We start from the raw sequence: 25,633 nt of genomic DNA on the forward strand, positions 1-25,633 counted from the left end.
TGACGGATAGTAGCATCGCCTCTGCCATGGAATTGAGAGAAGAAAGCATGCAGCAAAGCGAAGTTCGTCAATGTCGATTGCTTGTGGAGTTGTTAATATGATTCGGGATGGTTTCGCAGAAAGACTCTCCCTGTATCTCCGGACTCTAACTTTCATCCAAGCCCTCACTGAGAGACTGACAGGATTACTTAAAACTCCCGTCCCATGTTGAAGAGTATTACTACTGACACTTCTCTGCCAACCCCCTGGGACGAAAGTCAAAGAATAACTGGGGGATGAGGGGAGTGGGAGGAGTATTTAAGCCTTTGGCTAGGGTGTTTTTGCCTCCTCCTAGTGGCCAGGTTCTTATTTCCCAATAGTAATGAATGCAGCTGTGGACTCTTTCCAATTATGAAGAAAATGCTGTGCACATAACAGGATATTCCAGTGTCCCTGTATCATTCAGCTGTTGTGACGAGTCTTTTCTTTCTTCTTTGTAAACAATACTCTTTAGGGACTCACATAGGTCTGAGCTCCCAATTTGTAATCCATAAGCAAGTAGCTGGAACAACCTCTATTCTCAAACATCTCATATGAGGCCAAGAACAAAACTAAGAGAGAGAGATGGGAGGTGGGAGGGCTTTAAAGCTCTTTTAGGAGTTCTTGCCCTCCTCCTAGTAGCAGGAAATATATCCCATATGTTATGGAGGACTATGGACATCATCATTTTACGAAAGAATTAAGCTGTCTGACATGAGTTCCCATTTCTCGTCTGACTTGGATTTCAGTTAGAAGTCAGTAATAAAATTAATGGCATTTCTTAGAAGAGATGAACATTTACCAACTTTAATTAGCATATACTCATTAAATCGATTTGAAGGCCTACATCAGGGGTGTCCAAACTTTGCTCTCCAGAGGTTTTGGAACTACATTTCCCATGATGCTCAGCTAGATAAAATGCTGGCTGAGCATCATCGGAAATGTAGTTCCAAAACCTCTGGAGAGCAAAGTTTGGACACCCCTGGCCTACATCATACAGTGTAGGGATTACCAACACCATGCAAATATCTCTTTATTTATTAGAATTAATAATTTAAGTAACAGAAATTATTACCTCATCCTCACAGCTCAGGGGACACCAGCCGTCTATGCTGCTACACTGGAAACAGAACAGAGTATATATATTATTATGTGCTTTTGCCAATAACCATGGATCCATCTGCACTATGCAAATAAATTACTAAGCTAACAATATAATAAAACATTTTTCTTTTCTTTTTTTTTTATTGCACTATACTGTTTTTCTAATGACTTTTTATGCCAGCTGCATAGTATTTAATGCTTGGGGGGAATTGCTACTTTATTTTTGTATTTGAAATAGCTGTGTATCTTATCTCTCGATATACACAAAGGTCAATACTGAAATTCTCATTACAAGCTAAACCTAAAGTATCAATTTCCAATACATTTATTACTCTGCAACTGGTATAACAACTTAACTGGGAACTCATAGGGCTCTATTTATTAAGCTGTGTATGCAGCTTTGGAGAACCTTTGGTGCAGGCCGCTGCCTCCTAACCTGTATGCCAGCTCTTAGCTAGGGGATTAAAATCACCCCGGACAAGTCCAACTGGGGTCATTGACAACCCCAGCTCATGCGAGATTTGTCTTGTGTGGGGCGATATTGCAAAAGCACCCCGCTAGCTGCGATGCCGGACAAACAGGTTCACAGAAACTAACCTTGTCTATCTGGTCGTTGTTAAATGGGGCCCATTAAGGGCAGTGTCCTTTTAAAATGAAGAACCATTGGGTCCATTCCAAACCATCAGAATTCGCATGCAAAATTGTTTTTTTTTTGGGAGGGAGAGGTTAACATTTTACCCCTCTCCAATCCATCTTAAACCCCATAATATCCCAATTATCTTTAAAGGGGTTTAAGATAGCTCTTAATGACAAGACTTGTGTATAATATACCATAACAAAACACTAACAAACATTAACATTAATCATTTTGCAAGTGTGTTTCCTATGTTTTGTGGTTGTAATTAGCATTTTTCGAAATCGCTAGTGGTTCTCATTTGATGTGTGAGATATAAATCTATAGATGTAAATAGAACACCTATTAATGATATCCTTAAAAAGATGGGTGAAGTAAAACTCATTGAGGTTTTCACATGATCTTGCCTTTATAATGAGGTCCCTCATGATCATCTATCAATCTAGGCCAATGTTTCACAATGTAACTACGATTAATTGCAATGGGAACCCTTCTTTTTGAACATGAACTAAGTAAAAGGAATTCCTTTATCGCCATTGTGAATAAACAGCTAAACTCATCCATAGCAATGTATCTATAATTTGTCTATCAAGGGGTCAGTTAGCGGGACCACAAAGAGAATCGCATTAGTTCATTAACATAAAACTCACGCACATTATAGTAATATTCTGTAGACAAACTCAGCTCATGAGCGCGAGCTACAAAATATTTTTTATAGTAAATCTGTAGCGGTATCTATTTATAATAATTTTATTCCAGGAATCTGCAGTGGAATCAACCCTGAAAAGTGAAATGTTGACACTCGGCTAACATTTTGCCGCCAAGAACTGAACGAGATCAGAACTAAACAGCTTTTTGTTTACAAACGGAAAGAAGAGTTTCTTGACATGCCTTTATGTTGACATATTTAACGAGATGCACAATGACAATGACACAGAGTTATACTGTGGATATGAACCATACACCTGCAGAGCAGCGTGTGCCGAATGTACTAAATAAACAATACAGCAAATATATAGAATGTAACAATGTCTGACTGTACTGCATATTTGTTCAATTCAGTTGCCTGCTACTTGAAAGTGATATGAGAAAGACTTTATATAGTACCATTTTTAAAGGGACATTGTGCATAAATGTTTATTATCATGTGTATTTAGAGCGGCAACTATATGGGTTACAAGTATATTTTAATTAAAATTAGCAGGAAAAAAAGGATTATTATTCTTAATTTGTTTGTTTTTTATAAAAGATAAATAATATACAAATGAACAGATATATAAACTCTCTTACACACATGAAAATAAGTGATTCATATAATTTTAACAATGTTACTTTGTAAAGAAAAATGATACAAAAGATAGAAGGATTTGTTATTGCTTCAGAGACAGCATGGGCTCCCTATATTCTGTTCATGTTAATAGAGTGCGCTAAAAGAAACCCTTTGTTTTTTTTTCAATAAAGGGACATTAAACCCCAAAAAATTATTTTGAGTTCCGGATAGAGAATATGATATTAAACACATTTACAATTTACTTCTATTATCTAATTTGTTTTGTTCTCTTGGGATCCTGTGTTGAAAAGGATACCTAGGTAGGCTCAAGAGCTGCTAGTTGGTGGCTGCACATATATGCATCATGGGCCATGTGTAGGGCTTAGCCAATGCATTCAGTTAGTTCCCAGTATTACATTGCTGCTTCTTTAACAAAGAATAACAAGAGCATTAAGCAAATTAGATAATAGAAGTAAATTGGAAAGTTATTTAAAATGGTATTCTCTGTCTGAATCATTAAAGGGACAGTCTAGTCCAAAATAAACTTTCATGATTCAGATAGAGAATGTAATTGTAAACAATTTTCCAATTTACTTTAATCACCAATTTTGCTTTGTTCTCTTAGTAATCTTAGTTGAAAGCTAAACCTAGGAGGTTCATATGCTAATTTCTAAGCCCCTGAAGGCCGCCTCTTCTCTCAGGGCATTTTGACAGCTTTTCACCACTAGAGGGTGTTAGTTCATGTGTGTCATATAGATAACACTGTGCTCACACACTAGAAGTTCCAGGGAGCCAGCACTGATTGGCTAAAATGGATGTCTGTCAAAAGAACTGAAATAAGGGGGCAGTTTGCAGAGACTTAGATACAAGGTAATCCCAGAGGTAAAAAGTATATTAATATAATGGTGTTGGTTATGCAAAACTAGGAAATGGGTAATAAAGAGATTATCTATCTTTTAAAACAATAAAAATTCTGGTGTAGACTGTCCCTTTAAAGGGATAGTAAAGTCCAAATAAAACTTTCATGATTCAGATAGGGCATGTCATTTTAAACAACTTTCTAATTTACTTTTATCATCAAATTTGCTTTGTACTCTTGGTATTCTTAGTTGAAAGCTAAACCTAGTTAGGCTCATATGGTAATTTCTAAGCCCTTGAAGGCGTCTCTCATCTGAATGCATTTGACAGTTTTTCACAGCTAGAGGGTGTTAGTTCATGTGTTCCATATAAATAACACTGTGCTCATGCACGTGGAGTTATTTAAAGGGACAGTCTACACCAGAATTTGTATTGTTTTAAAAGATAGATAAGCCCTTTATTACCCATTCCCTAGTTTTGCATAACCAACACAGTTATATTAATACACTTTTTACCTCTGTGATTATCTTGTATCTAAGCTTCTGCAAATTGCCCCCTTATGTCAGTTCTTGTGACAGACTTGCATTTTAGCCAATCAGTGGTCGCTCCTAGGTAACTCCACGTGTGAGCACACTGTTATCTATGTGACACACATGAACTAACACCCTCTAGTGGTGAAAAACTGTCAATATGCATTCAGAAAAGAGGCGGCCTTCAAGGTCTAAGAAATTAGCATATGAACCTCCTAGGCTTAGCTTTAAACTAAGAATACCAACAGAACAAAGCAAAAAGGAAATGTATGCTTACCTGATAAATTGATTTCATCTAAGATATGACGAGTCCACGGATTCATCCTTTACTTGTGGGATATTATCCTCCTGCTAACAGGAAGTGGCAAAGAGCACCACAGCAGAGCTGTCTATATAGCTCCTCCCCAGACTCCACCCCCCAGTCATTCGACCGAAGATATAGGAAGAAAAAGGAGAAACTAAAAGGTGCAGAGGTGACTGAAGTTTTAAACAAAAAAATATAATCTGTCTTAATGTGACAGAGCGGGCCGTGGACTTGTCGTATCTTAGAAGAAATCAATTTATCAGGTAAGCTTAAATTTCCTTTTCTTCTATAAGATATGACGAGTCCACGGATTCATCCTTTACTTGTGGGATACAATACCAAAGCTACAGGACACGGATGAACGAGAGGCACAAGACAGATACCTAAACAGAAGGCACCACTGCTTGAAGAACTTTTCTCCCAAAAATAGCCTCAGAAGAAGCAAAAGTATCACATTTGTAAAATTTGTAAAAGGTATGAAGGGAAGACCAAGTCGCAGCCTTACAAATCTGTTCAACAGAAGCATCGTTTTTTAAAGCCCATGTGGAAGCCACCGCTCTAGTAGAATGAGCTGTAATCTTTTCAGGAGGCTGCTGTCCAGCAGTCTCGTATGCCAAACGGATGATGCTTTTCAGCCAAAAAGAAAGAGAGGTAGCCGTAGCTTTTTTCCCTCTACGTTTTCCAGAATAGACAACAAACAGAGAAGATGTTTGACGGAAATCCTTGGGCGCTTGCAAGTAAAACTTCAAGGCACGAACCATGTCCAAGTTATGTAACAGACGCTCCTTCTTAGAAGAAGGGTTAGGACACAGAGAAGGAACAACAATTTCCTGATTAATATTCTTGTTAGACACAACCTTAGGAGGAAATCCAGGTTTAGTGCGCAAAACCACCTTATCAGAATGGAATATAAGATAAGGTGAGTCACATTGTAATGCAGATAGCTCAGAAACTCTTCAAGCAGAAGAGATAGCAACTAAAAACAGAACTTTCCAAGATAGAAGTTTAATATCTATGGAATGCATAGGTTCAAACGGAACCCCTTGAAGAACATTAAGAACTAAATTCAAACTCCATGGCGGAGCAACAGGTTTAAACACAGGCTTAATTCTAACCAAAGCCTGAGAAAACGACTGAACGTCTGGGACGTCTGCCAGACGCTTGTGCAGTAAAATTGACAAAGCAGAAATCTGTCCCTTTAAGGAACTAGGAATCCTGATCTTAATCCATGAGTAGCCTTTGGATTTGCACCAATAAAGATATTTACACCATATCTTATGGTAAATTTTCCTAGTGACAGGCTTTCGAGCCTGGATTAAAGTATCAATGACCGACTCAGAGAATCCCCGCTTAGATAAAATCAAGCGTTCAATCTCCAAGCAGTCAGCTGCAGAGAAATTAGATTTGGATGTTGGAACGGACCCTGAATAAGAAGGTCCTGTCTCAGTGGCAGTTTCCACGGTGGCAGAGATGACATCTCCACCAGGTCTGCATACCAAGTCCTGCGTGGCCACGCAGGCGCTATCAAGATCACCGAAGCCCTCTCCTGTTTGATTCTGGCAATCAGACGAGGAAGAAGAGGAAAAGGCGGAAATACATAAGCCAGGTTGAACGACCAAGGTACTGCTAGAGCATCTATCAGTACTGCTTGAGGATCCCTTGATCTGGACCCATAACAAGGAAGTTTGGCATTCTGACGAGATGCCATCAAATCCAATTCCGGTGTGCCCCATTGATGAATCAATTGTGCAAACACCTCCGGATGGAGCTCCCACTCCCCAGGATGAAAAGTCTGACGACTTAGAAAATCCATTTCCCAGTTCTCCACTCCTGGGATATATATTGCTGATAGATGGCAATAGTGAGTCTCTGCCCATCAAATTATTTTGGAAACCTCTATCATCGCTAGAGAACTCTTTGTTCCCCCTTGATGATTGATATATGCCACAGTCGTGATATTGTCCGACTGGAATCTTATGAATTTGACCGAAGCCAGCTGAGGCCACGCTTGAAGCGCGTTGAATATCGCTCTCAGCTCCAGAATATTGATTGGTAGTAGGGACTCCTCCTGAGTCCACACACCCTGAGCCATCAGGGAATTCCAGACTACACCCTAGCCCAAGAGGCTGGCGTCCGTCGTCACTATGACCCATTCTGGCCTGCAGAAGCACATTCCCTGGGACAGATGATCCTGTGACAACCACCAATGAAGAGAGTCTCTGGTCTCTAGATCCAGATTGATCCGCGGAGATAAATCCGCATAATCCCCATTCCACTGTCTGAGCATGCACAGCTGCAGTGGTCTGAGATGTAAGTGAGCAAACGGAACTATGTCCATTGCCGCTACCATTAGTCCAATTACCTCCATACACTGAGCCACTGATGGCCGCGAAATTGAATGAAGGGCTCGGCAAGTGGTTAGGATCTTTGATTTTCTGGCCTCCGTCAGAAAAATGTTCATGTCTACCGAGTCTATCAGAGTTCCTAGGAATGGAACTCTTGTCAGAGGAACAAGTGAACTCTTTTTTATGTTCACCTTCCACCCGTGAGTTCTTAGAAAAGCCAACACGATGTCCGTGTGAGATTTGGCTAGATGGTAAGTTGACGCCTGAATCAAAATATCGTCCAGATAGGGCGCCACTGCTATGCCCCGCGGCCTTAGAACCGCCAAAAGAGACCCTAGCACCTTTGTGAAAATTCTGGGAGCTGTGACCAACCCGAAAGGAAGGGCCACAAACTGGTAATGTTTGTCCAGGAAGGCGAACCTGAGGAACTGGTGATGATCTTTGTGGATAGGAATGTGAAGATACGCATCCTTCAAATCCACGGTAGTCATATATTGACCCTCCTGGATCATTGGTAAAATTGTTTGTATGGTCTCCATCTTGAATGATGGGACTCTGAGAAATTTGTTTAGAGTTTTGAGATCTAAAATCGGTCTGAACGTTCCCTCTTTTTTGGGGACCACAAACAGATTGGAGTAAAACCCCTGCCCTTGTTCTAATTTTGGAACTGGGCAGATTACACCCATGGTATATAGGTCTTTTACACAGCGTAAGAACGCCTCTCTTTTTGTCTGGTTTACAGACAAACGTGAAAGATGGAATCTCCCCCTTGGGAGAGAATCCTTGAATTCTAGACGATACCCCTGGGACACAATTTCTAATGCCCAGGAATCCTGAACGTCTCTTGCCCAAGCCTGAGTGAAGAGAGAAAGTCTGCCCCCTACTAGATCCGATCCCGGATCGGGGGCTGCCCCTTCATGCTGTCTTGGTGGCAGCAGCGGGCTTCTTGGCCTGTTTACCTTTATTCCAGGTTAGGTCTCCAGACTGACTTGGATTTATCCATTTTACACAATTTGGTGGGATGAGGAAGTAGCAGGACCGCCTTTAAAGTTTCGAAAGAAACGAAAATTATTCTGTTTGGTCCTCATTTTAACCGTCTTGTCCTGAGGAAGGGCATGACCTTTACTTACAGTAATGTCAGAAATTATCTCCTTTAGTTCAGGCCCGAATAGGGTCTTACGCTTAAAGGGAATAGCTAAAAGCTTGGATTTAGATGACACATCAGCAGACCATGACTTAAGCCATAACGCTTTACGCGCTAAAATGGCAAAGCCTGCATTCGTTGCCGCTAATTTAGCCATTTGGAAAGCGGCATCTGTAATAAAAGAATTAGCTAGTTTGAGAGCTTTAATTCTATCCAAAATATCATCTAATGGGGTCTCAACCTTTAGAGACTCCTCTAGAGCCTCAAACCAAAAAACTGCTGCAGTAGTTACTGGAACAATGCACGCTATAGGTTGTAGAAGAAAACCCAGATGAATAAACAATTTCTTTAGAAGACCCTCTAATTTTTTATCCATAGGATCTTTGAAAGCACAACTGTCCTCAATAGGTATAATTGTACGCTTAGCCAGGGTAGAAATAGCTCCCTCCACCTTAGGGACCGTCTGCCACGAGTCCTGAATGGTGTCAGATATGGGAAACATTTTCTTAAAAGTAGTAGGGGGAGAGAATGGAATGCCTGGTCTATCCCACTCCTTAGTAACAATGTCCTAAATTCTTCTAGGGGCTGGAAAAACATTAGTGTAAGTAGGGACCTCTAGATATTTATCCATTTTACACAATTTGGTGGGATGAGAATAGGGTCACAATCATCCAGAGTCGCTAAAACCTCCCTGAGTAACAAGCGGAGGTGTTCAAGCTTAAACTTAAAGGCTGTCACATCTGAGTCTGTTTGAGGGAACATCTTTCCTGAATCAGAAAGCTCTCCCTCAGACAGCAATTCCCCCACCCCCAACTCAGAACACTGTTAGGGTACATCGGAGATGGCCAATAAAGCATCAGAGGGCTCAGTATGTACTCTAATACCTGACCTGCTGTGCTTACCCTGTAAACCTGGCAGTTTAGATAATACCTCTGTAAGGGTAGTAGACATAACTGCAGCCATATCTTCCAGGGTGAAAGAATTAGACGCGCTGGAAGTACTAGGCGTCGCTTGGGCGGGCGTTAAAGGTTGTGACACTTGGGGAGAATTAGATGGCATAACCTGATTCTCTTCTGACTGAGAATCATCCTGAGACATACTTTTATCAGCTAAAATATGTTCTTTACAATGTAAGGACATTTTAAGTGGGGGTTCCACAATGGCTTCTAAACACATGGAAAATTGGCTTTCCTCAATGTCAGACATGTTAAACAGGCTAGTAATAACCACAAACAGGCTAGAAAACACTTTATTTAGTGAAAAAATAATAATCTGAAAAAACGATACTGCGCCTTTAAGAGAAAAAAAAGCATACAATTTTTCCAAAACTGCTTCAAAATTATAAAATTATCTCAATTTTATGCTAAATATATCCTAACTTGCCAGCTAAGATTGCACCACAAGAAAAGGATAACTTAACTCTTATGTATAAAAACGTTAGACAAAAAACGTTATAATCAGTCAAAAAAAAAAACCTGCACCTCGCCACAGCCCTGCTGTCGCACCTACCTGCCCTCAGGGGTCTGCAAAATCGGATTAACCCTTCGATTAGGCCTAAACTTTCTAGAAGGGCCCACCGGAGCCGGAGCTTGCTGTCTGCATGGGGAATATAACTGTGCAACTGAGGCGCTAAAAAAGGCCCCGCCCATCTACTCGATGTCTCACAGCCTTGCAAAAGGACCGCTCCCAAGCGGTCTAAAAATCTAGCCATGTGGGTTCATATACCCAAATCTAACTGAAGTCATGTGTACCCTCCATTGCCAATAAAAAAATAAAACATTTGTCACAAAAAAACATTAAGTTATCTCCCAACATATAATCGTTTGCCCACAAACATTATGTTATCAGTGTCAATCACTTTATAGCCCAACATACAGGTACAGTAATACTCTTTTTCACAATAGAATTACTGCTTACCCCTTCCCTCATGGGGATACTGTCAGCCAATTCTGAAATAACACAGTCTCTCCAGAAAAAAATGACTGAACATACCTCAATGCTTGTAGCATGAAAACCGTTCCTCACACTGAAGTTTCTTAAGTACTCCTCAGCCATTCTGTGGGAACTACGCTGGATCTTAGTGACAACTGCTAAGATCATCAGTTTCCAGGCAGAAATCTTCATCCATCTGCTGCCTGGGAAAAAATAGCACTCACCGGTACCATTTAAAATAAAAAAGTCTTGCTTGAAGAAAATAAAAACTAACATTTTATCACCTCTTTCACTTTACCCTTCCTATCACTTAGTGTAGGCAAAGAGAATGACTGGGGGTGGAGTCTGGAGAGGAGCTATATAGACAGCTCTGCTGTGGTGCTCTTTGCCACTTCCTGATAGCAGGAGGATAATATCCCACAAGTAAAGGATGAATCCGTGGACTTGTCGTATCTTATAGAAGAAATTGGTAATAAAAGTAAATTGGAAAATTGTTTAAAATGACATGCCCTATTTGAATCATGAAAGTTTGTTTTGGACTAGACTGTCCCTTTAATTGTCTGAAATGCAAGTCTGTCAAAAGATCTGAGATAAGGAGGCAGTCTGCAGAAGCTTAGATACACAGAGGTAAAAATTATATTAATATAACAGTGTTGGTTATGCAAAACTGGGGAATGGTGAATAAAAAGATTATCTATCTTTTTAAACAATAACATTTTTGGTGTTTACTATCCCTTTAAAGAACATTTTTGGGTTTTATATCTTTATAATGCTTTGACTTGTGTTTAGAGAAAATAGTTCAAATGTATAATAATCTAAGAAATAGCCGGTAAGTCTATAAATACAAACATACATGTCATATTAAATCATTTAAATGATAGATAAGGAGATGCTTGAAAACTTACGTCTGTGTCATTTGACTTTGTAAAGATTGAAACGATGCGTCACAGGTTGGTAACAGATAGCAGGCAGGAGAGAAAACAGAGTTAATGGCACATGAAAAGCAAAACTAAACCACATCATTCAGATAGAACAGGCAATTTAATTATGTTATCAAATGTAATATGTTCTCTTGGAGTCCTTTGTTGAAAAGAACACCTAGTTAGGCTCAGAAGCAGCAATGCACTACTGGGAGCTAGCTGGTGACTGGTGGCTACACACATGTCTCTTGTCATAGTGTTCCACTAGCTGCTAGTAGTGCATTGCTGCTCTTGAGCTGACTTTAACTATGCATTTAACACATTTTGTAGAAGTTAAGCACAGTTATATGTATGCAATAGTGCAATAATAAAATGCTCAAACTCACTTGTATTGCCCTTTAATAACAGATCTATTTTTCATATTTTTTTAGAGCAGTAAACCAGGGAAGACTGGCAAAGCCAACCACATTATACCAACCCATAACCCAGCAGCCCCTGTAGTCCAAGTGATTTAATCAGGGTAACAAACGGTTAAATATTATGATTAGTGCCATAATGTTTCCCCTTCACCCTCATTTATCTCTTTCTGGGTAGAACACTGGACGAGTGTGCAATGGTTACAGCTAAGCACACCCCAAACCCCCTAGAACCATCACCATATTCTCTGGTATAAAAGGTTTATAAAAAAAAAAACAATAAAACCAGAAACAGAACAAAATCTGGGCTAAGTGCACTTTATGCTTTCAAATTAGCCTCTAGGATACCAACAGGTTTAACCCTTTAGCTGCAACTCTCTTTGGCAGCTAAGGTTTTAAATACAATATTCACAAACAATAAATAAATGATAGCATATATGCATATGCAAAAGCAATATTCTTGCATTATTTTTTTGTTCATGATACACATTACAGAGACAGTAAATGTAAGAATAAATGTTACATACTTCTGCACAGGATTTAAACATGTTGAGAACAATATCCCTTTAAAAATACATCATGGATACGTATCATGCCAGTAACATCCATGTTGCCTATTTCCAACAGGCAGTAAGTGCTGTGAACGGTCCGAAATTACTTTTGTGCATTGTTTTTCCCCCATAAATAGGTTTGCTACCTCGGCCATGTTTTCCTGGACTCTTATGAGTTATACATGCTGCAGGGTGTGCAGGTAGGAACATGAATTTCCACCCTGGAAGCACACAAATAGTGACACTGAACAGAACTATTCATGTTCCTGCCTGCACACCCTGCAGCATGTATAACTCATAAGTGTCCAGGAAACCATGGTCGAGGTGGCATCCCTTCCCACAAAGTATATTGAAAAACCAAGTGACACGTCCTAACAAATCAATACCTTATTCAAAGGAACAGTCTAGTCAAATATAACATTTCATGATTCAGATAAAGCATGCAATTTAAAACAACTTTCCAATTTACTTATCTAATCAAACTTGCTTTGTTTTCTTGGTACTCTTTGTTGAAAGCTAAACCTAGGTTATCTCATATGCTAATGTCTAAGCCCTTGAAGGCCGCTCTTATCTCAGTACATTTTGACAGTTTGTCACAGCTAGACAATGCTAGTTGATGTCTGCCATATAGATAACATTAAGCTCACTGATTGGCTAAAATGCAAGTCTGTCGAAGTACTGAATTAAGGGGCAGTATGCAAAGGCTTATATAGAAGGTAATCACAGAGGTAAAAAGTATATTAATATAACTGTGTTGGTTATGCAAAACTGGGGAATGGGTAAAAAAAGAAATTATCTATCTTTTTAAACAATAAACATAATGGAGTAGACTGTTCCTTTAAATTGAGACAGTTAAATTAGCCTTATGTGCATTAAAGGGACACTGAACCCACATTTTTTCTTTCAGAAAGAGTAATTCAGAAAGAGCATGCAATTTTTTTTTTTTAAATCGTTTTTATTGTATTTCAACAGTTTATACATTTTTCATATAATTTCAAAATAAAGAGTAAACATCAACTAAAAGCTTAACATCAATAGGCGGTCCACAATTTGTTATTCCTATAAACAAACAGAGAAAAAAAAAAAAAAAAAAATTTTTCCTTTTTTTTTATATGGACTCTTTCTGCCTGTATTTGACTCTGTCACTCCTTAATCTTATCATTTTTCTGTTGAATATACTTTTTCTCCCCTTTTTTTTTTTTTTTTTTTTTTTTCCCTTTTTTCCCCCCTTCCCCCTTTCCAACTTTCCAGTACAAGGTCAAAGACAGGAAGACACAACCAAGGAGTGAACCAGAAAACATTCATTCCTTCTTCACCTTCCCCTTACCACAAATATCTATACAATCAAGAACAACAGCAACAACAAAACAGCAGAACAAAAAAAAAAAAAAGAACAAAAAAAAACCACACTAACAACAAGAATGAAAACAACAGCGACAGCAACAACAGAAGAAAAAGAAGAAAAAAAAAAAAAAAAAAGGGGGGGAAAACGGAGGAGGGCCCCCCCCCCCCCACAGCGGAGAAAGATACATTACATCTCACTTTACCATATTCCGAGAAGTACCATCTCTGAATTTTGGAACGGAAATATTATTTGATCAATTTCTGGCCTTGTAAGTGATTTAATAAATAATGCCCACTTTTTAAAGAAGGACTTAATATCTGATTCCTCATCAATATTAGTATCTCGTTGCTCTAGAATACATTGTTTCTTAAGAAAGTTCTTGATTTCTGAAACTGTTGGTAGATTTCTTGACTTCCACTTCTTAAAAATTAAATATCTAACTGCTAAAATAATTGAGATAATTAATTTTCCATTAGGCATGTGTTCTCCTTGGTTATTTATACAGAATAAGACCTGAGTTAGTGAGAGATCCAGAAGAGGAATTTTGAGTGACATCTTTGCCCAGAATTCAACTTTAAACCAGCACTGTCTAATCAATGGACAATCCCAGATCATATGTCTCAGATCTGCAGCCATCAAAGAGCATTTAGGACATTTGTCGAAATTTGGATTCTTGAGCTTAGCTGCTTTTTCAGGGGTGTAATAATATCTATGAATAAGTTTTAAATGAGCCTCCCTCCATGTAGCTGAAATTGTAGACTGGGATACTTTACTGATGGAGGTTTTTATAAATTGGCTATCAATATGGTCTTGTACCAGGACTAGATTCCAGTCCTGAGTTAATTTTTCGAGGAGGTGTTTCCCTTTATCATCCCCTAATAGATGGTAACACGGAGTGATTGACATTAACCCGTTCTTTACCAGAATAAGCCACCCCTCAAGACTGCCTAGATCCCATCGCCACTTTGCTGTCCGCATCAAGTCTGTGATGTAATGTCTTGTTTGTAGATACGCAAAAAACTCCTTATTTGAGAGATTGAAGTTATTTTTAAGTTCCTCAAATGTTTTAATACATTTTCTCTCTAGATCTACAAAATATATAAGTCTATCCAATCCTAAAGTGTGCCAGTTTTTGATCACTGATGAGTCCAGACCTGCCTGAAACTTAGAGTTACCTATTAGGGGTAGATATTGTGATACCTGACAGTTTATATCCAGGATCTTTCCTATTCTCCTCCAGGCCTTCAGAGGATTAAAGAACATTTTAAGTGCTCTAATACTAGTTGGCCACTCTTTGGGTTCACAATGTAATAGAGCTGTAGGTATATAGGGGTAGCAGATTTTCTCTTCAAGTTTATTATTCAATACATAATCCTTAGAGAAGATCCAGTCGGCTGCAATTCGCGCCAGAAAGGCCAAATTGTACAGCCTCAGATCTGGCAGTGCAAAGCCTCCATAAATTTTTGAAGATGTTAATTTATTTAGTGAGATCCTAGGTCTAGTTTTTTGCCATATAAACTTCCTGAGCAGGCTGTTTATTAGTCGTATGTCTCTTTCTAGAAGCATTATTGCTGTATTTTGTAAAACGTAGAGTAATTTAGGGAGAAGAACCATCTTAAATAATGCTATCCGTCCAGAGATAGAAAGTGGCAGACTTTCCCAGTTTCTAAGCTTTTCTCTAAATATTGATATAACTGGTAGAATGTTAAGCTTATATAAGTCTTTGGGATCACTTGGAATGGTGATACCCAAATATCTAAACGAATCTTTAACTAGTCGAAAGGGAATATTACTAGGAGAAGAAATATTTTTCCTCATCCAGAATAATTCTGATTTTGTGGTGTTCACTTTGTATCCCGAGAAGGAGCCAAATTGACCAATAATTTGTAATAATTTAGGAAGATTGGTTTTGCTATTTGATAAATATATAAGAATATCGTCTGCATATAAGGCTAACTTTATCTCATAATTCCCTATTTTAATGCCTTCAAGTTGTTGCCTAATTGCGATTGCCAAGGATTCAATGCAGAGGTTAAAGAGCAGGGGAGAAAGGGGACAGCCCTGACGAGTTCCTCTACCTAATACAATTTGGGAGGAAAGCAAGTTATTTACAATTAACTTTGTATGAGGCTGATTATATAAATTTTTTATAAAATCCAGAAAATTTCCTATGAGCCCGAACTTTTCTAAAGAGGCAAAAAGATGCTCATATTGAACAGAGTCGAAAGCCTTCTCAGCATCCACTGAGATGACCGCTAAGTCTGGTAGGGGCCTCTCCCCCCTCCTCCCCTGCTCTCCCTCATAGAAAAAATATTCTGATGTTACCAAGACTTCTCTGATTTTGGCTGCAGAATTTCGTGCATTTAAGAACCCGGCTTGATCTCTATGAATGATGTCACCTAATATTTTCTGTAACCTTTGGGCAAGTATAGATGTGAAAATCTTGTAATCGGAATTCAATAGTGCAATTGGTCTGTATGACTCCCTCAAAGTTGGATCTTTCCCACTTTTAAGTATTAACGTTGTATAGGAGGATGAGAAGGATTTTGTCACCTCTCCTCCATTTATATAAATGGAGTTGTATAAGTTACAGAGATGTGCCGATATTTCTGAAGATAGAATTTTATATAATTCATTAGGTAGCCCATCCGGCCCAGAAGTTTTGTTCAGGGCGAGATCAGCAATAGTTTTCTTAATTTCTTCCTCAGTAATTTGAGCGTTAAGAGATTCAGCTATATCGATAGATATTTTGGAAACTGAGATTTTGCTCCAGAAGTCCACAGCTTGAGCTGAGTCCGATAATCTGGGGGAATATATTTCTTGATAGTATTTTTCCAGTTCTTTCGCTATTTCCTCTTGTTTAAATACTTCCTTCTTCCCTACAACTAATTTTTCAATTAGCGAGGGTTTTTTTTCGCTTTTGACCAATTTGGCTAACAGTTTTCCGGATTTGTTGCCATACTTATATAATTTAGAATGCAGTTTTAATTCATTCTGGGTTTCTTTATATAGCAAAAAATCATCTTTATTGCTTTTTGCTCTATTATACTTGGCCCAATTAGCTGAGTTTTGATCAAGAAGGAATCTATTATATGCATTTATTATTGCATTGGTTAATTCCTTTTCTCTTTGTTTCATTTTTTTATTTAATGTAGCCATATAGGCTATAATTTCACCTCTTATTACCGTTTTTGCCGCCTCCCAAAATATGACCGGACGATCTCTATACTCTGCATTAAAACGATCATAGTCATTAAACTTGTCTCTCAGCCAATTCTTAAATTTCATATCTGATGCTAAATACGTGGGGAAAAAAAAACGATTCAATTTAAACTTGGGCTGTTTGTCATAAAGATCTAAAGTAATCGGCCCATGATCGGATAAACATATAGGAAGTATGTCTGCTTTAATCTCAAATGTACATAATCTTTCGTCTATCAGGAACAAATCTATTCTTGATAGTGTTTTGTGAGCTTTGGATAGGCATGTGTATTCTCTAACATCGGGATTTTGCATCCTCCATATATCCTTAATGCCCAGATTTTGCATAATCCTGGTAAGTAGTTTATTTTCTAGATTATCTTTTTTATGCTTTTTTTGTTTTTCATTTTGCCTCAGCCTATCAAGTGGGCACTGTGGAGCCATATTGAAGTCTCCTGCGAGAATAAGGTTACCTTCCAATATCGAGAGTATCCCAGTCTGCAATTGGTTCCAGAAATCTGGGTCAAGGGTATTAGGTGCATAGACATTACACATAGTGAACATACGGTTATTAATTTTTATTTTTAAAATCGCTGATCTCCCCTCTGAGTCCAGCCCTACGTGCAGTATTTCTGCGTTAATCCTTTTCCCTACTAAGATGGCTACCCCTCTCTTCCTCCCCTGTCCTGATGAGGCAATTACCTCCTTAACCCACGATGTTTTTAATTTTAATACCTCTTCTGAGTTAAGATGTGTTTCCTGAAGGAAAGCTATATCTGTCTTCATTTTTCTTAAATGAGTAATAATTGATTTCCTCTTTATAGGAGTAGTGATACCTCCTACATTCCACGATACTATTTTAAAATTTGCCATTTATTTTGAATAGTAGGTAAATATAGTTGATGTTAATGAGGAGGGGGGGGGGGGGCACCGAAAACAACAGTAAGAACAACAACAATAACAACACAACATAAAAAAATAAATAAAAAAAAACCCAACCAAAAGATAATAAAAAAGATCCACATCAGGGATATAAGATCCCATGTGACTACTTAGTTTACTCACTAGAGTTTAGTTGACTTAGTAATTTTTCTGCATCTTGTGCGTTTTCGAAGAGATACACTTCTCCTTTAACAAAAACCTTAAGTTTGGAGGGGTAATTGATCCAGGCCTGATAACCCTGCTGAATAAATTTGGAGCAGATTGGAGCCAGGTTTCTTCTCCTGGATGATATCTCTGCTGAATAATCTTGGAATAAGAGAATCTTGCTCTCTTTAAACATGATAGGCTGATTCTTGCGAAAATATTGGAGAAGAGTTACTTTATCATTAAAATTGAGCAGTTTGGCTATTACAGGCCTAGGTCTATTATTACCTCTATTATCAGCCTGAGACTTCCCTATTCTATGAGCCCTTTCTACCACAATTTGAGAATTACTGGGGGGTATCTTGAGTAGCTGTACTAGGGTATCTGTGATAAATATGTCTAAATTCTCGGGATGTTTTCCTTCTGGTAGTCCAATAATACGAATATTGTTTCTTCTGGCCCTGTTTTCTAAATCTTCGATTTTTGTTTGCATTTTAGATATGATAGCTGCAGTGGATTCTATACTTGTACTATGGGTCACGGTAAGATCCTCGAGATCAGATACCCTCTGTTCCACTTCACTAATTCTACTGGTGAAATGCCTCAATTCTTGAGACAGCAGTGTGATCTCTTGTTTGATTTCTGCCCTAAGGGCATCAAATTTAGGATTTAAAGCTTCTGCAATGCTTGTTACTAACGCCTGCATATTGAAGGCTTCATTCGGGACTAAAGTATTAATGGAGGTTTGCTGTGCCTCAGTGGTCGCCTCTGTAGTATTTTTATTTCTCTTCTCTCTTGATTTTGCTGCCATGGCTGGCGAGGGAGTCCGGGGGTGACCGTGAAGGAATTTGTCCATGTGCCGTGTGTTAATCGGGGTGGAGATCCACTTATGCTGTGATGTGAAAGGGGAGAGAAAAAAAAAAAAAAAAAAACCTTGGGGAGGGGAGGATTTAGTGAATTAATTGGCAGGTTATTAGTGAGGTAAAGGTGAATGGAGTGAGGGGGTGAGGATAGGGGAAGTGCAGGCTCACTTTAATAAAGTGATAATTATAACTTTGTGTGCGGGAATCCCCACGTCAGCCAGAGAGCCCAAATCGTTTCAACTTTAAAAGGACTTACCTAGAGAATAAATCTCACCTGACCACTGCTTATGCTAAGTCTGAATCTTTCACAGTTTTTTTTTTAGGAAGGAACCTACTATTCCTCTAGTATAATTGGGTACTCTGGTCAGACCAATTGAAATAAATTGGAATAAACTTTAGATCTCCTAATATTGTTACTATATTAACCCTTCCTTGTCTTATTACTAGCACAGTTAACAAAGGGAAAAAAAAGAATGAAATTTCTCCTTTACATTAAGCAGAGGTTGGATATACTAACACGATTTTAGTATGTAAATTAGCAAGTTATCATCTTATTCACAGGTACTTGACATGCAAAGATCTATGACAATAAACCGCTGTACGCAAAAAAACTGTTAAGTAGTGTCAACTGTAAACCAGTAGTGCCAACATATGTATTTGCCAGATGGGTTAATAAAAGCCCAATTACAATTATTAACCTTGTAAGTACTCTTACTTATGTGGGTATTACCTAAACACAATAAAGTGACATTACAATATAGATCCAGCAATCTAGCTAAAGTAAACCCAGTAAATTATAGGGTTTTATAAGGAGGGAAGGGAAAAAATTAATCTAACTGGGGTTTGCCAGGGGAAAAGAGATAGAGAACCCTCTTGCAACAATAGATCCTAGAGTTGAACTACCTTACAAGACCTTTATTAAATTATAAGAGTCTAAGACTGATAATTTTAATTTAAGTTAAATAGATACCAGTTGGTAGCCTTATGCCTGAACCTTAAGAACGCAGCATTAGTAACAGCATAGCTACTGCATTAAGGCTATCAGAAAACACCCAGCAAAGCAAAAAAAAAAAAAAAAAAAAAAATGTCTTTTGCATAGGCATACATAAAAATTGTAACCTGACTGACCCAGCCAAAGTTATCACAGAAAAAATACAATGTAGTCGTCTGGGAATATTATTTCTATAACAGTAGTATCAGAGGGAGACAGGTTTGGATGAAATAGTCAGATTGCTAAATTCTGAACACAGTTAAGGATAAGAAGTCCTGTTATTATTCCTTCCTCCTCTTTAAATAATTTTAGCCGTTGTATAGTTCATACATCTTGCTCTTGAAAAAATATGGTAAAGGCTTTTAACCTCTTAAGGTATTAACAGTACCGTGTCCCCTTGCTGTCTTGAGTTATCCCACTCAGTGAATTTCCAACCCAGCCATGCTCAGCCCCGTGTAGCTTCCAAGGATCATCCTCGAGTTCCCCAAGTTACTGTATAACCCTAGGCACAGTGTTCAGCAAGGAAAAACTCACCCCCTCTCTCGCCGCCTGGCCGCCCGCCAATTCCTCGTCGGCGTCTGGATCTCTGCCGATTAGACCGCCTCCAGTACCTCCTGCTCCAGAGACCAATCAGGGATCACGATCAGCACCCCTCACGCAACATCGGTGGGAGGGGGGAAGAAGGAACCACGTCAGGCACCAACAGCCACACGGACAGCAGCCCCAGCACCCGGTCCTCGATCCAAGACCGGAGCCCGTCTCCCTCCCACGCAGCACCGGTGGGGGAGGGGGCGGGACAGACGCCGGTGAACAAGACGCCGGAGCAGGGTCCCCGAACAGCAGGTAGGTTGAGGGCCTTGCAAAGCAGACAGCGCAGTCAGCAGATTTAAGAGTTTATCCTGGCGGGGGCTACAGGCGCGGGGGGGAGGCAAGCAGCTTAGACTTGGGCTGATAGGCAGGTCTCCGTATAAAGATAACTGAGATATCCTAGGGTTAGGGCTCAGTTAGTATTGCATATAGCTGTTTCAGACCACATATGCCCGTTGATGTAAAAGGAAAGGCATATTCAGGTAGCTGGAAGTTGGCTTATGCCAGTGGAATGACGTGCCACTGGTAAGGGGTTCCAGAGCAGATATTCTTAACTGTCCAGAAAAACAGCCCCAAAACTTGGGACAGGGCGCGAGAGTTTCACCGCCAATGTTTGTGGGACTGGAGCTGCGAGCTCAGCAACACCTGTCAAGCTCCTCCTCCACCGGAACCCCTAGAGCACACCAAGAGCATGCAATTTTAAGCAACTTTCTAATTTACTCCTGTTATCAATTTTTCTTCGTTCTCTTGCTATCATTATTTGAAAAAAGAAGGCATCTAAGCTTTTTTTTGGTTTCAGTACTCTGGACAGCACTTTTTTATTGGTGGATGAATTTATCCACCAATCAGCAAGGACAACCCAGGTTGTTCACCAAAAATGGGCCGGCATCTAAACTTACATTCTTGCATTTCAAATAAAGATACCAAGAGAATGAAGAAAATTTGATAATAGGAGTAAATTAGAAAGTTGCTTAAAATTTCATGCTCAATCTGAATCACGAAAGACATTTTTTGGATACAGTGCCCCTTTAACTGTGTTGGTGGACTTATGTACTTATATAAACACAAGCTGTAACATAACAAACCATGGTGTCAAATCTATTCTTTTGATTAAAGGGATATAATCTATTTTTGTTCTTTCATGATACAGATAGAGTATACAATTTTAAACAACTTTCCAATTTACTTATTAATGAAGGAGAAATTCTCACCAACCTGCTGTGTTGTCTTCCAGAAGATTTGATGTAGCAAATTTAGCTTCATCTGGACACCAATTGCTGCAAGACACAAAGAGAAAAAATAATTAGTTTATAAAAAAAAACATCTGTTCTGAAGTACAGGTAAGCCTCATTTAACCTCTTCAGGACAGACCCATCCGCCAAGTACGTATAGTAAACAAAAAAAAGAAAAGAAAAATTAAGCACACGATCGTCACTGTGATCATGTGCTTCAAAAATGGAACTGATTGGCTCCTGTTTCTTTCCAGAATAGAGCAGGATGCCACAAAAGTTAGGACGTTCTATGTCATCCTAAAGGTGTTTAAGACCAGTGCGTCTAAGGGTTAACAACGGTTCACTTTCCACCAGTTCACAATAACAACCATTATAGAATACACATCATATGCTCAGTAGTAGGACATATGTCATTTTACTTGAAAGGCTAAACTAACAGCTATACATAATTATCTGAAACTATTAAAAACATATTTATGCACAGGAATTGAAGATACTTTAATATTATTATTAACCTTATAAACCTTTTTAAAGTGTGATAGCTTATTTAACTACTATTTTATTACAGTAATGGTTTATACATACATATAATGTTTTTTTCAGTGCTTTAAAGGGACAGTATAGTCCAAAATAAACTTTCTTTCATGTAATTAGCAAGAGTCCATGAGCTAGTGACGTATGGGATATACATTCCTACCAGGAGGGGCAAAGTCTCCCAAACCTCAAAATGCCTATAAATACACCCCTCACCACACCCACAATTCAGTTTTACAAACTTTGCCTCCGATGGAGGTGGTGAAGTAAGTTTGTGCTAGATTCTACGTTGATATGCGCTCCGCAGCAAGTTGGAGCCCGGTTTTCCTCTCAGCGTGCAGTGAATGTCAGAGGGATGTGAGGAGAGTATTGCCTATTTGAATGCAGTGATCTCCTTCTACGGGGTCTATTTCATAGGTTCTCTGTTATCGGTCGTAGAGATTCATCTCTTACCTCCCTTTTCAGATCGACGATATACTCTCATATATACCATTACCTCTACTGATTCTCGTTTCAGTACTGGTTTGGCTTTCTACAAACATGTAGATGAGTGTCCTGGGGTAAGTAAATCTTATTTTCTGTGACACTCTAAGCTATGGTTGGGCACTTTGTTTATAAAGTTCTAAATATATGTATTCAAACATTTATTTACCTTGACTCAGAATGTTCAACTTTCCTTATTTTTCAGACAGTCAGTTTCATATTTGGGATTATGCATTTGAATTATTCATTTTTTCTTACCTTCAAAAATTTGACTCTTTTTTCCCTGTGGGCTGTTAGGCTCGCGGGGGCTGAAAATGCTTCATTTTATTGCGTCATTCTTGGCGCGGACTTTTTTGGCGCAAAAATTCTTTTCCGTTTCCGGCGTCATACGTGTCGCCGGAAGTTGCGTCATTTTTTGACGTTATTTTGCGCCAAAGATGTCGGCGTTCCGGATGTGGCGTCATTTTGGCGCCAAAAGCATTTAGGCGCCAAATAATGTGGATTTGGCGCTAAAAAATATGGGCGTCGCTTTTGTCTCCACATTATTTAAGTCTCATTTTTTCATTGCTTCTGGTTGCTAGAAGCTTGTTCTTTGGCATTTTTTCCCATTCCTGAAACTGTCATATAAGGAATTTGATCTATTTTGCTTTATATGTTGTTTTTTCTCTTACATATTGCAAGATGTCTCACGTTGCATCTGAGTCAGAAGATACTACAGGAAAATCGCTGTCTAGTGCTGGATCTACCAAAGCTAAGTGTATCTGCTGTAAACTTTTGGTAGCTATTTCTCCGGCTGTTGTTTGTATTAATTGTCATGACAAACTTGTTAATGCAGATAATATTTCCTTTAGTAATGTACCATTGTCTGTTGCAGTTCCTTCAACATCTAAGGTGCAGAATGTTCCTGATAACATAAGAGATTTTGTTTCTGAATCCATCAAGAAGGCTATGTCTGTTATTTCTCCTTCTAGTAAACGTAAAAAAAAAAAAAAACTTTTAAAACTTCTCTCCCTACAGATGAATTTTTAAATGAACATCATCATTCTGATTCTGATGACTCTTCTGGTTCAGAGGATTCTGTTTCAGAGATTGATGCTGATAAATCCTCATATTTATTTAAAATGGAATTTATTCGTTCCTTACTTAAAGAAGTATTAATTGCTTTAGAAATAGAGGATTCTGGTCCTCTTGATACTAATTCTAAACGTTTAGATAAGGTATTTAAATCTCCTGTGGTTATTCCAGAAGTTTTTCCTGTTCCTAATGCTATTTCTGCAGTAATTTCCAAAGAATGGGATAAATTGGGTAATTCATTTACTCCTTCTAAACGTTTTAAGCAATTATATCCTGTACCGTCTGACAGGTTAGAATTTTGGGACAAAATCCCTAAAGTTGATGGGGCTATTTCTACCCTTGCTAAACGTACTACCATTCCTACGTCAGATGGTACTTCGTTTAAAGATCCTTTAGATAGGAAAATTGAATCCTTTCTAAGAAAAGCTTATCTGTGTTCAGGTAATCTTCTTAGGCCTGCTATATCATTAGCTGATATTGCTGCAGCCTCAACTTTTTGGTTGGAAACTTTAGCGCAACAAGTAGCAAATCATGATTCTCATGATATTATTATTCTTCTTCAGCATGCTAATAATTTTATTTGTGATGCCATTTTTGATATTATTAGAGTTGATGTCAGGTTTATGTCTCTAGCTATTTTAGCTAGAAGAGCTTTATGGCTTAAGACTTGGAATGCTGATATGGCTTCTAAATCAACTCTACTTTCCATTTCTTTCCAGGGTAACAAATTATTTGGTTCTCAGTTGGATTCTATTATCTCAACTGTTACTGGTGGGAAAGGAACTTTTTTACCACAGGATAAAAAATCTAAAGGTAAAAACAGGGCTAATAATCGTTTTCGTTCCTTTCGTTTCAACAAAGAACAAAAGCCTGATCCTTCGTCCTCAGGAGCAGTTTCAGTTTGGAAACCATCTCCAGTCTGGAATAAATCCAAGCCTGCTAGAAAGGCAAAGCCTGCTTCTAAGTCCACATGAAGGTGCGGCCCTCATTCCAGCTCAGCTGGTAGGGGGCAGGTTACGTTTTTTCAAAGAAATTTGGATCAATTCTGTTCACAATCTTTGGATTCAGAACATTGTTTCAGAAGGGTACAGAATTGGTTTCAAGATGAGACCTCCTGCAAAGAGATTTTTTCTTTCCCGTGTCCCAGTAAATCCAGTGAAAGCTCAAGCATTTCTGAATTGTGTTTCAGATCTAGAGTTGGCTGGAGTAATTATGCCAGTTCCAGTTCCGGAACAGGGGATGGGGTTTTATTCAAATCTCTTCATTGTACCAAAGAAGGAGAATTCCTTCAGACCAGTTCTGGATCTAAAAATATTGAATCATTATGTAAGGATACCAACGTTCAAGATGGTAACTGTAAGGACTATCTTGCCTTTTGTTCAGCAAGGGAATTATATGTCCACAATAGATTTACAGGATGCATATCTGCATATTCCGATTCATACAGATCACTATCAGTTCCTGAGATTCTCTTTTCTGGACAAGCATTACCAGTTTGTGGCTCTACCGTTTGGCCTAGCTACAGCTCCAAGAATTATTTCAAAGGTTCTCGGTGCCCTTCTGTCTGTAATCAGAGAACAGGGTATTGTGGTATTTCCTTATTTGGACGATATCTTGGTACTTGCTCAGTCTTTACATTTAGCAGAATCTCATACGAATCGACTTGTGTTGTTTCTTCAAGATCATGGTTGGAGGATCAATTTACCAAAAAGTTCTTTGATTCCTCAGACAAGGGTAACCTTTCTGGGTTTCCAGATAGATTCAGTGTCCATGACTCTGTCTTTAACAGACAAGAGACGTCTAAAATTGATTGCAGCTTGTCGAAACCTTCAGTCACAATCATTCCCTTCGGTAGCCTTATGCATGGAAATTCTAGGTCTTATGACTGCTGCATCGGACGCGATTCCCTTTGCTCGTTTTCACATGCGACCTCTTCAGCTCTGTATGCTGAATCAATGGTGCAAGGATTACACAAAGATATCTCAATTAATATCTTTAAAACCGATTGTTCGACACTCTCTAACGTGGTGGACAGATCACCATCGTTTAATTCAGGGGGCTTCTTTTGTGCTTCCGACCTGGACTGTAATTTCAACAGATGCAAGTCTCACAGGTTGGGGAGCTGTGTGGGGATCTCTGACGGCACAAGGAGTTTGGGAATCTCAGGAGGTGAGATTACCGATCAATATTTTAGAACTCCGTGCAATTTT

General features: G+C 38.7%; 1 protein-coding gene across 1 annotated transcript in view; it reads right to left on the reverse strand.

Moving 5' to 3' along the window:
- The window catches only part of CACNA2D4 (calcium voltage-gated channel auxiliary subunit alpha2delta 4), a 1,345,448-nt gene that overhangs the window by 105,155 nt on the left and 1,214,660 nt on the right, over nt 1–25,633 (reverse strand). Inside the window, exons 28-30 of the mRNA XM_053718853.1 lie at nt 21,316–21,377; nt 11,045–11,059; nt 1,094–1,138 (exon numbers count right to left, since the gene is read on the reverse strand). Of these exons, the coding sequence (XP_053574828.1) occupies nt 1,094–1,138; nt 11,045–11,059; nt 21,316–21,377 (122 nt within the window). The remainder of the gene's footprint in view (nt 1–1,093; nt 1,139–11,044; nt 11,060–21,315; nt 21,378–25,633) is intronic.

The sequence above is a fragment of the Bombina bombina genome, chromosome 6 (assembly GCF_027579735.1).
Source record: "Bombina bombina isolate aBomBom1 chromosome 6, aBomBom1.pri, whole genome shotgun sequence".
In the NCBI taxonomy this organism is placed as follows: Eukaryota; Metazoa; Chordata; class Amphibia; order Anura; family Bombinatoridae; genus Bombina; species Bombina bombina.